This window comes from Rhipicephalus microplus, unplaced genomic scaffold, assembly GCF_043290135.1.
Source record: "Rhipicephalus microplus isolate Deutch F79 unplaced genomic scaffold, USDA_Rmic scaffold_28, whole genome shotgun sequence".
Lineage (NCBI taxonomy): Eukaryota > Metazoa > Arthropoda > Arachnida > Ixodida > Ixodidae > Rhipicephalus > Rhipicephalus microplus.
In genome coordinates, this window is record NW_027464601.1 from 1,359,565 (window position 1) to 1,373,243 (window position 13,679).

The 13,679-nt window shown below is 43.5% G+C and overlaps 1 protein-coding gene across 1 annotated transcript in view; it reads left to right on the top strand.

The window, feature by feature from the left end:
• Positions 1-13,679, top strand: part of LOC119169170 (transmembrane protease serine 9) — a 100,842-nt gene that overhangs the window by 59,389 nt on the left and 27,774 nt on the right. The window contains exon 7 of the mRNA XM_075884298.1: positions 5,531-5,915. Within this exon, the coding sequence (XP_075740413.1) occupies positions 5,531-5,915 (385 nt within the window). The remainder of the gene's footprint in view (positions 1-5,530; positions 5,916-13,679) is intronic.

The window sequence follows — 13,679 nt, forward strand, 5'->3', positions numbered from 1 at the left end:
ATTTTTGCAGGCAACATTCACTCTCATAGGGCTATAGGAGAAGAAAGCACATTGATTTCGGACATCTTTTTTTGTGGTTCCAGCAGGAAGGTAAAATTTTTTGAACAAAACAACGAAGTCGGCCATTTTTTCTGGCACTTGAACGCACCCCCCCCCCCCCTAAAACTTGAAGGCCCGGTGTTATGGTCGGCCTCTCAGACATGGCGCCGCTTGGAAGTGAGACGGTTGCGGGACAGTGCTCCCAGAGGTGAACCACAAGCGACTTGAACGACACGCAAGCCGTACTTGTAATTTCGCAGCGCAGCCATCTCTCCACGTAGAACCCTTTGAACTGACCCGACTGACGGGCGACCTATGAAAGGCTGTTCAGTCAAGAGCTTAAAAAAGGTGGTTACCCTTGTACGTCTGTGTCGTTGGAGTACCGTGGACAATAAGCCAAGCGACTGAGAACCGTCTGCGGATGCATTTCCCACGTTTTCCGTGGTGCCTTATGCCACTGTTTTCACAAGTCGTGGTCTGCGTGGTTCCACATACTCATCACTGCAATGGTCTACAGGGTTTATTTCCACGTGGGTTTCAATGTCTTCGTGCTCTGCTGTGTCGTGCGGGGTGTGCAGTGTTTTCTTCCTCGCCATGGGCTTAACTTGGCTTGCCTCTTCCCCCTTTCATGGGTTGGGAAGTTGGCGGCGTTTCACGTTCCCTTTTCGACGGTGGAGGTGAAGATGACAAACTTCATTGGACTGTCTTGGACTCCATTGTTTTTTTTTCCTGCAGGAAATCCTGGGAAGGCCAGGACATAAAATGTGAGCGCCCAGGTGCTCCCGACAGGCTCTAGCAAGCTCGCAGAAGCTACAATCATGCTTCCGTCTAGAGCTTCCGTGGTGCTACTCTTATCATGCAATAACACGCCACCTGTAAATAATGTAATTAAAATTACTGTTACCAGCTTCAGGCCCCTCTCCTCGACATCTCCCCGAGAATGGCTGGCTCCCGTCCTCTGGGCAGAACCGCGGTTACATTACCGGTTCATTTGAACTCTTTGAACCCTGGATAATCTATCTCTGATTACAACACTTCAATTCTCAGTGCGCACTGGTAACAGAATCATAAAGGGCGCTCCGACTAATGATATTTCACTATAGGGTGTGCCACACTTGACGGTGGCTCTCTGAACGAGCACTTTGGGCCTCCATGATGTTTTATATTTGTTCTCTTTTTTTCAGTACTTGTGCGAGCCAGATAACTAAAACAAAGAACGCCGCCACTTGGACGTGCTTTGGCATGCAAGCTGCTAACAGTGGCTGTCATTTTTATGTTGACTGCTGCTAATACACCAACACTAGCTATGATAAAACTTTAATTTTCGGTGCAAACTGCTAATGGATTAATAAAGCGTGTCAAACTCTATGGTGCCTGCCTGTTTGAGCATTTTGAGCTCGCCAACGATGATCAGGGTTAACTACAGTGCTTGAATTCAGGTATGCCAGCATTGAAATGCTTCTATGCCACTTTTCAAATCGATTGTGATATGTGAAGGACGTTTTTTTACCGGAATTGAGCTTCTATGTAAGAACTACGCGATAAATAGGACTGCTTATTTGAGAGGTCACCGAATGAATGGTTGGCTCTTGCAAAAGCACCGGGCAAAATTTTGGTAGCCTTAATAAGGGCTGTTTACTTATTAATACGAAGCCGTTATGCTTCGTCAAATGGCTCATGATAGAGAGCTCGCAGTCTTCGTCGCTTCCATCAGTGTCATCTTCACCCAGCTGGATGATGATGAATTGAATGTGCTCGATCCTAGACGTTTCAAGTCTGAACTGTGCCTCCACGGCCATCACATGCTGAATGCTCTTCCTCCAGTCTTCCGCCATTGCCTGCTTGATTTTATCTCTCAAGATGACGCCGACCATGGACAGCTTGAAGTCTCTGTTGTGTGCAGCGACACCATTTTTTACCTTGGCCCACACAGGCTCAATAGGATTAAATTCACAGTGGTACGACTAACGCGGGCGGAAGGCCGCGATTCCGTCAATCGGTGGTGTCATCCCGGTCGATAAGCAGCGAGTTGCGGCTTCTCTTTTCAAGCTTCAAGCCGATATCGGCAAGCAGGCGACGCAAAGTATACCGCCTTAGTCATGGGAATTGCATACGTTCCGAGAACTAGGCAAATAAGTTCTCGACTTTTGTGGTATCTCGTTGCGGCGAAAGAAATCGTGTACACATGACTTCAGCGCGCACAACGTGAAGCTGTCAAACTTCGCGCATGCGTTTTCTCTCCTCCACATTTCGTGGGCGCTTTCGCGAGGGCGTCGTCAGTTTGCCACTCGAAAAATGCGAAGCTTCCTGCCTCACCCGGAAGACAGTCCTTTCGCCGACACGGAGCATGTCGCCGACTAACTTGCGCGTGTCCTCCACAATGCGTTCACGCTTCTTGCTGCGCCATAGCGGAGTTTACAGCAGTGTAAGATCATGTTGCGTGAATCGCTTTTAGGGTGTGGCCGCTATTGTGTTTGCTGAAGCCCCTTGGCGGTGTGGCCATCGAGGTGACACAAGGCTTGTACGGCAACTAAGGATCGCGTTTCGATGTCACCTCACTGGGCTCCATAGCATAAAACCTGCACGGAACAGAGTTACTCAATCATAAGAGTTGCGAAATTCCTCATAGGCTCCATGTATCAAAATACAGACACGTCACTGGCCCCCTTGTCGAGAATGAGCAAATTGTCGCGCCACCTGTTGATCCGCACGGCCACTAATAAGCACAATATTTCTGTTTTGCGTTGCCACTCCCAGGTGACGCGAACGTCAGCAATTCCTGAAAAATTGGGCCAACTGTGTGTCTGGATTTTGGAACGCAGTTTCAAAACTCGTATAATTGAATAACTCTGGCATGGAATGCCGTACGCAAACGTGCGCGAACTCATGAGATTGCAGGTTCGCAACAACAAAAAAGCATAACATGATGAAAAAAAGCTTGTGCAAACAAACAAGAAGGACATACGAATCTTATGCTATAAAACCACCGACTGCATTACAATTACACACCCGGTGCCGTCATCTTGCTCCGTAGCAGAAGACGCAGAGCGTTTCAGAAGACTTGGAGTTATTTTTCTCTGACTATCCGGCATGTTCGGTAGCATTTACGTCATTACAGTGATACACAAATCTGATCTATACCAAAAAAAATACGCGTTTTAGAAGCATTCACAATTTTTTGAGCGAGACTATTTTTTTAATTGCGGAGCAGTTTGGCTGCTGCGCTTCGGTGATCGGGGTGGGGCCTCTCCTGCGTTCTTAAGTTTAACCCGACTTTATAGGGGCTTGTACTTGACTGGCCTCTTAGTTTTCTTTATTTTTCTCTAACATCTTTCTAAGTTTGTGTATTTGTTCTTTTGCAATCCTTAGAATTTGTATTGGTGCAGGTTAGAGTTTAGTGACAAAATTTATCTTTAAACAGATTCCTTGTTTTTATGGCTGACTCAATTTTCCGTAATGCATGCAGGTAGTGGATAGAAATTCTCAAACTTTAGTTAATGGCAAGGGTGCCGGGAGGATTTTGGCTTGGCGGGTGCAAAGTGGTGTTACAACATGGCCTTGTAGTATGAGGAGGTGGGGGAGTGAGGCAAAAGCTCCACTGCACCTCTCTGGTGACACCCACGGCTAACAGCACTTCACAGACCAAATTTTGATTTGGTCTGCGATTTGGACTTGCCGTGCCATCAGAGGTAGCCTATAGGTGAAAGTATGAACTTGCAGGTTCGGAGTGGGATGGTTTTAGACGTGTCTAGGTCACGCTGCCATAAAAACACATAGGATAGTGTCCTGGGACGCTTCATCAGCACTGTGCCTTATCTCGTCGCGAGTAACAGTCTTGTGCGAAGTTTTCGTAATTGTAATTTTAACCGCTACAAAACAATTTGTACAAGTGATTGTAATTAAACACAAATCACAGGCAGAATGCACACTTGTTCAAACTGAAGTAAAGATAGGAAGATAATGATATGTTATAAAAATATCGCTGTAGCTTTCTTCAGACGAAAATGATGTTGCCAGAAATATTTTCCGGGTGGACGAGTTCAACCATAGTTTATGTATGTGCGTGTGTTTGTATGTGAGCATGTATATGTACTCATGCCAAATTCAAAAATTTTTAGGAGAGAGAATTTGAACCCCCTCCCCCTCCACAACCCCTTAAGCATGCCGCGTTGTGGGAAAGCTTTTTAAACTAAAGTTGGTGAACATTATTTAAAGTTTCTGTAGAGAAAGCTTTTTTTAAACCAAAGTAAGCAAACATCATTTTAACTTTCTTTAGACGAAGCGTTTATACTCAAACGAGTGGTGGCACGGCCAGTCTAGAGGAGCGGCACGCGTGCACTTTCTTACGGCCTGCGCTTCATGTCTAGTTCCAACCTTTCACCACCATTAGTTCATGGCACTAGGGCCCAACACTAACTAAACCTTGCTAAAACCAAGGATGTTACGCCAAGTGAGTTCAACGTGACAATTTTTCTGGTCAGATAGTGCTCAAAGTGCGTCTGTCTGCTAGCAGTTTTTATTTTCAGTAAGAATCAAATTCAAGACAAGGTTTATTCGAGATTAAATCAACCATAACCATGTCCATAGGTTTTTTTCATCAACATTTTATCATCTTTTTATTTATGAATAACGTATGCGGGTTTCATCCTAATTCAAAAGAGTGCATGCGTGCCGCTCCGTTAGTCCGGTCGTGGAGGTGGCTACCTACTAAGACAACGACTACTACTGCTACCAGATACATCATAGACGCACAACCCACAGCTTAATGAGCCTCGCCCCTGAAATATACGTGCAAAGGCACCTTTCACACGTGTCCTGCTTCTCGTCTAGTTTTTTGTCGCCGGCGCTGTGTTATTGCAATTTTCAGCTAACTTTGAGAATTCGTTTTATGTTCAACGCCACATGCTGAGTTGCAACAATATGCTACATTGTTCTCGGGAGCCTAAACTGCAAATGTGCACAGTTTTCTGACCATGCTAGAAAAAATTACGGGACCCCTTTCCGTCTGTCACGCACGTGAGGTACATCACATTGCGGTAAATAACAATTGAGCATTGACGCAAAATAACAGTTATATAGGCGTACAAAAATTTTATGTGCATTTTTGCTTTCATCAACCTCTGTTGTGGGTGCCTCTGGAGAGCTTGAAACTGATCAGCCATTTTATATTTACAGAAATCAAAATCCGTTCACGACGATGAGCCAATAAACAACCACTAATCGCGTATTGTGAACTATACATTAAATTCACTACGTTTTTATGTGTGTGTGTGCGTGACCTTGCAACTGCCGTGATGTGTCCATGCAATTATACTGCAGAGATTTCTCGTTTTCTCTACAACACCTTTGCAACCGACCTGGTCATAGACGAGATTCATTTCCTGGACAAAATGGCTATTCCGCGTCTCTTCAGTTTCACTAAAGCTTTCTCACATCCACAAAGCCCGCTCAGAAGATTGCTTTGGCGTGTCTTCTCTGCATGTGCTTACAGACGCAGAAGGGCCACATCACTGATCGCTGCCGCTATCTTCTCACGCCCAGTTACTTACGGTGTCCGCTTTCGGCGTGCTTTCGTCACAGTCTTAACGCTGGATTCAGTTTTCTTCCAGGAACGCGATTATCCAGCGACAGATATGGAAGCAAGCAGGCAACGCATCGGAAAAAGGGCGCCACCTACCGCGAACGGCCGGAAACACTCAGAAACTCTCTTAGTTTTTCGGAGAGGTTTCGCTACAGTTTACCGCGTAGTTACTTGTTGACGCCAGATGCTGTTGTCTTCAGAGGCGACAGCATGCATACAAACTCTATACTGTCGAAGATAACGGTGGTTCTGATAACCATCCTTGGCGGTGGCAGTGTGCACTGTCAAAGAACGGGTAAGCTCGATTTCTTTCTTTTTGCTGACCACGCGGGAGGTGCATGATGAGGCAAAAGGAGACTGACCACCAAGAAGTGTTGAAAGTCTGCGCAAAGCATGCAGGTTGAGTACTTCTCGTACCACTATCTTAACTCTTCTGTAATGCGTAAAAGTAACTATTTAGTTTCTTTCGTGGTGCATTTCACTCCAGCCAGCTGTAAACCGCATTTTCTTACACCTGCCTAAGACGCGTTCATCAAATAATCAGCGCGAAATGACAAATCTTAGCATACCTGTGGAATCTCTTCCGTGGTATTCGCACTTGCACTCGAACTATCGTGATAATGATGTGCTTAATAGGTGACACTAATAGTGAACTTGCAGCGACCACACCCAATGCCCATATGCTTTGATTTAGTTATTCGTTGAAGAACTCCAGGTAGTTGAAATTTTTGGAGCCTTCTACTAAGGCGTCTCTCATAACTATATTGAGTTGAGACATCGAAGCCTATCAATTAACTATAACTGCTTGCAGAGCAGCATTCGTGTTCTCTGAAATCAAGATTTTCAGAAAACTTCATATTCTTTCTGGCATAGTATTATAACTGTAACTAACATTCATCAATATTACTTCCTCATGTGGGCTTGACAAATATTGCTTACCATTTTTATATCGCTGAAGCTCGGCTACGCACGGCAACACCTCCTTAAACAAAGGGAATAAGGAAAACAACGCATATCTAGTAAGACGGCGAGATCATGCATCAAAAGCAGAAGAGGAATGACGCCGCATATCTAGCATTGTTACATATACCGCAACAAATTCATGAGGTCCTGGAACTGTTTTAATAATGCATACGGAATAATTCGAGCACCAGCATGAATGAAGAACATTATTCTGCAGCTCAACATGATTTAACAACCCGTGTTCCTAAAAAGTGGTTGCCACAACAGCAAAAAAACTCATTTTCAAATTTTAGCTTTTTAGAAAACTACAGTCGCCCATGTGTTGGTCGTCAGCTGGTTTAATTATTCTGTCACTCTGTCTGACACAGTGGACGTACCCTATTCAAAGGAAAGTCATCGCAAGAGAAAACATTAAGCAGAAAAACTCGAGTAAAGCTCAGCTTCGATAATAGCCACCAGTTACTGTTGTACAGTTTGCAAATACTAAAATTTTATTCGCTTATTTTAAACCCACTTCAATGCGGTTGCCGCAATGAACTCACGCACATTTATCTGTTGGGGCTTACAAAAAACTTCTGAAGAGTGGAAAAATTTTTGCCCATATAAAAAAGCCCAAGATAACATAGAAAGCTAATCTTAGGTAGAACTACATTCGTGAAACAATAGAATTGACGACATGAGCACTTCAGAAGTTATCGTAGAGCTATATTTGCAATATTCTTCACCTTCTTCATTGATGTCTGTTGTATTGCATTACCAGTACAAAGCCCCTTATCAGAGATGTCCTCTAACGAGCAGTTTCCCTCCATATTGCCACCCTTGTGACATAACCTTGGTGCCATGAGTATTGTCTAGCGGTACGATAAAGCACCAGTACCGATAGTGAAACTACAACTGTGTTTTCAAACTACGAAGAGCAAATGTTCGTATGCTGAAATCTATTGTCTAGTCTTATAATTGACTTTGTGTCATTAAGATTAAAAGAACCAGGGGCTTTCGCTGCCCGTTAATTTTCACAATAGTACAAGAAGTAGAAGACTTGAAAATAGAGTTCCTTTCCAGAAAATATGTTTTCTCGTGAACTGACCAAAAAAATTGGCCTCACCACTTTGTATCTTGTGTTACGTTGTTCCAATGGCTCATCAGCTGTAATAAAAATATGTATATCACCACAAGATTTTCATATTTTTAGTACTCTCTCTTGATGAATTCAGCAAAGGCTAGAAGTGTACTTCGAGCAAGTGTATTTGCCTTATTATTTTAATTCTCCGGCTGAAAAAGCGCAGCATTAATCTAGCCAATATTATTCAACAATGTTGTAGTCTATCCTACAAACAATTAGCACGCCGTTGTCACAGTGTACTGTCATGAAAATTCCGAAGATCCAACGTACCATGGGAAGATCCCATCGATGTTATGGGAAGCATGCGGATGTAAGGTGACTGTGTAGAAGTTTTTTATCAGCGCAAACGTCGCAATATGACGCTAACTATATGTACAAAGGTTGTACGCATGAACATATGTAAAAGTTGCATGTTTACTGTTGTGTAACGATGCCAACAGACATGTGTAATAGCAACACCAGGAGCGGAAAGCTCATATGTAGTGCTCATGCCAGCGAGGATAGGAGCTCTGGGCACGAGTAAACGAATAAGCGTCAGTGGATGGCACTTTACAATAACTGTCATTACCCGACGTGGCGGCTATGTGATATTGGTACGTATGCAGTGTTTATGGAATGGGATAGCTTACACTGCAAGCACAATTGACGCTTCACTAACATTACGGTCTGCTTGAAAAGCAGTTCCGAGACATGGAATGGCTCTGTGGTAGCACGATTGATTGCCACGCCGAATGCAGGGGTTGGATTTTATCTGAGAACATGATATTTATTTTATGCGTTCGTTTGGTTCATGCGTACATACACCTGTCTTTCTGCCCATTCATCTGTCTGTGCTTAACTAATCAGTTACATTAACGTATACATTATGGATCATAGTACATATAGCTTCACTCACTCGCGGTCGTTGATTCGTAGAGATTCAGTGATTTTTCCTAAAGCTATCGAAATAAAAGTACCAATGTATGTTCATCTCTATCCTTGGTTGATATTACCTGTCAGTCACCTTCGGTGCATTGCGCTTAACTGTCGTGTATCTTAACCCGACGTGACAGCTGCATTGTAGGAATACAGATGTAATGTCTATAAAATTGGATAGCATGATTGAATCCCTAATTGACGCTTCACGAGAATTAGGGCTTGTTTGAAAACCAGTTAAGATACCTGGCGTGGCTTTGTGATAGAATACTTGGTTGCCACGGGGAATGTTGGTATTAGGGTCTTTCTGGTACCCTGATGTTTTTGTTATACATTCATCGGGTCCGTGCAGCCGATTTTAGCATTTTTTAACGCTCCCGTGTTACATTTACCCACGTGTGTTCTCGCCGTTTTTGAATAGATATGAAGTGTCATTAACCTGTGGCGCATACCCGCTTACCTGCGGAACGTACCCGCCTATGGTTCATCATCATCATCAACATCAGCCTGACTACGTCCACTGCAGGACAAAGGCCTCTCCCATGTTCCACCAGTTAACTCGTACTTGTGCTTGCTGCTGCCAATTTATACCCGCAAACTTCTTAATCTCATCTGCCTACCTAACCTTCTGTCTCCCCCTAACACGCTTGCCTTCTCTGGGGAATCCAGTTAGTTACTCTTATTGACCAGCCGTTATCCTGTCTACGCGCTACATGCCCGGCAACATGTCCATTTCTTCTTGATTTCTACTAAGGGTATGTGCCACCATCTGGCAGAGACTGTTCGACGACGTGCGTGACAGAATTGTGACATTCATGTAATGACGAGTGAGTGCACATGTAGTAATCACATACCACCTTATCTTCTCATACTAATATTAGAATACCCCAAGTTAAGGGGGTTATCACGAGAGCAGCCAGACGTACGAGGATAGATAGATAGATAGATAGATAGATAGATAGATAGATAGATAGATAGATAGATAGATAGATAGATAGATAGATAGATAGATAGATAGATAGATAGATAGATAGATAGATAGATAGATAGATAGATAGATAGATAGATAGATAGATAGATAGATAGATAGATAGATAGATACCAAAAGTGCTTGCAATAAGCAAAGAAATACTTTGCATTTATTATCCGCATGAACATGTAAGGAGTGTATATATGTGAAAGAAACCCGATTGTTAACTAACATTTTCGACTAGTCATTCCTTAGAGAACTCGAATCACTAGCCTAGTTATTGCCGCGTTTTCAGTCTTTTCGCGCAGTATCTCAAGGAAGCGATGACACTTGCTATTACATATAGGTATATTGTGTACCTTACACTCCAATATATTCCGTAACTTGCATGCTTGGACTTAGAGATAAATGACAGCTTAAGGAATACAATTACATTAGTTGAGAGATCTCAAGAGACTATTAGTTGTTACAATCAAAGCTAACATTGAAAGGCTGATCAGAGTAAGGATGCTGAAAAAAGCCTGTTTTCTATAGTTAACATGCCGAAGTAACACAACTTTGCAGTACACTGCTCTAAAAAAATTTTTACCTTGTTAGGGTTAGGGTAACTGGCACGTACCGACCAAAAGAAAAACTTAAGGTTTTGCTGCCAAAGAATGGTTATTGATACTCCAGTGGTATTGAAGATCCTGTTTTGTGGATGAAAATACATGCAAATGACGTAATGAAAAGACTTCAGGGCACTATATCCATTGACATTGTTTCTTGTTTTGTCCATGTATAGTGGTAGTTATTCCCAACATCAAAATGAGAAACCTCCCGCAAGGAAACAGCTAGTGCGGCCGGATGTCGAGGTCTTCCTTTAGAGTCTGCTTATAAACATGGTATTAAAATATTTGTGAGAAAGCTAACGCCTGTTCACTAGAGAACTACGTTTTAGCGTGTAAACTGTGTTATAATATGTAAACACTGGTAAAGCTTGTGCTCACGCGCACCTTAAGGCTAAATGTAGTCACTCTCTGCAAGTAAAATTAACCGACGATTCTGACAATTCCTAACGCGGATTCTCGGTGCAGTATCGCGTTCTTGCAGATTTAAGACGCATTCAATGTACACATGTAAGAATTTGGCCACCGGCGTCCCACTTTGGTAGCATGAGGAATGAGGGATTTGAAAATGTCATCACGAGATGACGTCACCATACGACGTCACTGATCGACAAAATGTCTAGTTTCACTATGATGTCATCATTATGTCACGCGACGTAACGCCACAGGTTGAAGTCATCCCATCGCATCGTAAATTGTTCAAGGGTGGTCTGACAAGAGAGGTGATGGAACACAAAGAGAGGTACCTCTCATCTTGGGGGAAGTGCATTCCCGTTAGGCGCAGGAAATTTTCGAATGGTAGAGGTGCCGCGTAAATACGTCCGCTGAGAAGAAATACAAGATAACTTTTCCTTAAGATTCGTCTTATGAGAATGCATGGGGGACCCCGTGAGTTATTTGTCATGCCATATCTATGGGGAAATGTGGGATAACTAGTGATAAATATTTATATGGGGCGAATTATATATATTAAATATAGATGATATTTTAAATATTGGAGAAAAGCCAGTCTAGCGAATGAGACCATTCGCAAGTTCTTGTTTTTTTTCGTAAAAAGTAATACGTGAACTGAATTGTGTCTTCAAAATGCAATGTCCCCTGAGAAAGAGGGTGTATCCTTGACACACTGTAATATCCCCTCGATTGCAGAAAGTCGGCGGGCCATTGCGATAGAGGTGAATAAATAAATAAAAATCACCAGATACTGCGCGTTGAGAACTATGATTTCATGCGAATAAAACAGCGAGTCGTATTTCATGCGGCAGTTTTTGCAATAAACCAGACGATCGAAGATGCATCGACGTATTTTTGTCACCATGTTAGTTTTAAAGCGAAAGGTGTTATTAGATCAAAACTCGGGTCACGCGTGGCACCATAGTTGCCCGTCGCCGCTGGCGCTGCCGCGGCCACCGCCAGTGTCCGTAACCACATTCTAAACCGAAATTCGGCAAAGTTGGACTAACTGCAGTCGTTAAACGAACAGACGAACGGATCGTCCAACAGGGACTTAAGGCGTGACAGTGCGTTTCGTGCGCAAACGCCCAGAATGAAGGGACCAACGGCGAGGGCAACTGCGCCGCGATCGCCTTCTGTCGATGCTGCGCTGCAATGCTCGGCGTGGTCGGCGATCAAGAAAACAAGTTATATAGGCTATACGCCACTGCGAAAGCTAAGCACTATGAAACGAATAGAAGGTGTTATGAGAGGCAAGTAGTACAATACGCAGTCAGTGCACAAAGCAAGTGCCCTTGCATTTCCACCATGCAGGCACGGGCGGTCCGAAACGAAGTTAAAGTCTCCGGACACGGGCGATTCAGATAACTCGGTTCAATGTGCAGAATTAGTTCAATGTGCAGAACTACGAAGAACACTGACAACGCCAATAAAAGTAAGCTGTTTGTCAGAGGCCGTGTACCCGCACAGTAACCACAACTTCAAAGCAATGTATAGAAAAAGTAGGCTTCGTACGTCATCATTATCAAGCTGGCTGCCGGTGTGAGTGCATTGCCGGCACACGCGAAGGAAACGTCGCATACAATTTCTTTCACAAAAAATATAGTCTCCTAAATTGAAGCTCAGACAAACTTTTGTCTTTTTCTCCATGCGACAATCGTTATCAAACAGCGTGTACGCGATCGCGGATACGACTAATCGTGCGGCCGGCGGTGCACAGCGAGCGACTTACCAGCACGATGAAAGAACCGTGCCTGCGAACGGTCTCATCGCTGTAAGTACACAGATATATACATCACTCTGTAAGACACCGCGAACATGAGACACTTACCTATTGTTCATTTGTGACTATAAAATAATGACGACGAAAATTCCATGCAATCCGCATGTTGCGATCGCCGGTGGTCGTTTAGCCATACTCGTCGTAAGTCTAGCAACACCGTCGGAGAGCCGACACGGTATGGTATCAGCGGGGTGCCTGGCTGCTTCGCCGGTTTTCCCGCATAAGCGCCGTTGATATGTTTGTGTTTGCGAACTCGTGCACTACCACTGCGAACGCTGGTTCAGCCGACATAATCGAATGCCAGCTGATTATTCGTATTTTCTGACTGGAGGGATGTTGAAGATTAGATGGATCCATATTAGAAGATCGCTGGGCTTCAGTGCTACAAATTAGCCCATGTAAATGTTCACGTTACGGTGTTAATGTTTATTGTTTTTGAAGCGGCATAAAAATCGCTCACTGGCACTACTTGGGAGGTCCAAATACTGTGCTATATATATCCGATAGCTCTCGTACCTCGTTCTCTGTAGCGTAGCGCGGGTGGTGAGTGTTTGCGGTGTTTTACTTTGAAATAATAGTGCGTATATATATATAAATATATATTTATATATATAAATATATATATATATATATGTATATATATATATATATATATATATATATATATCGGGAGAGAGAAAGAGAGAAATTGAAGGGAAGGCATGACAGGTACGAGTTTTTTCTATATTAAATGAATTAGCAGATAGCACATTTGAAAAGGAAATTGTATTTACTAACGTTTCGGCCGTGGCATGGCCTTCGTCAGTTGCGAATATATATATATATATATATATATATATATATATATATATATATATATATATTATATATATATTGGCGGGCACTCCGCGATGATTCACGACAGCGACAGTCAAAGCGGGGACCGACTCTCTGCACGAGCTGCTCTTCTTCTTATGAAAAGGGCGACCCACTAGAAGGCGCAGGAGAGGACCACCCACTGTTCAAAGGCTTTACCACAACTACCCCGGGTACGAAAAGGGAGCCGCCTGGCGACCTAACAGCTGGTTACAATGAGCGGGTCATGGTAGGCCTTGAGGCGCTCCACTTTAACAATGTCGCGTCCTCATCGGCGCATGTCCGAAGATTGTTCGATGGATTCAATCAAGTAGTTGACTGGGGAAGTGCATTTTACGACATGGTAGGGGCCTTCGTATTTGGGCAATAGTTTTGAAGATAGGCCAGTT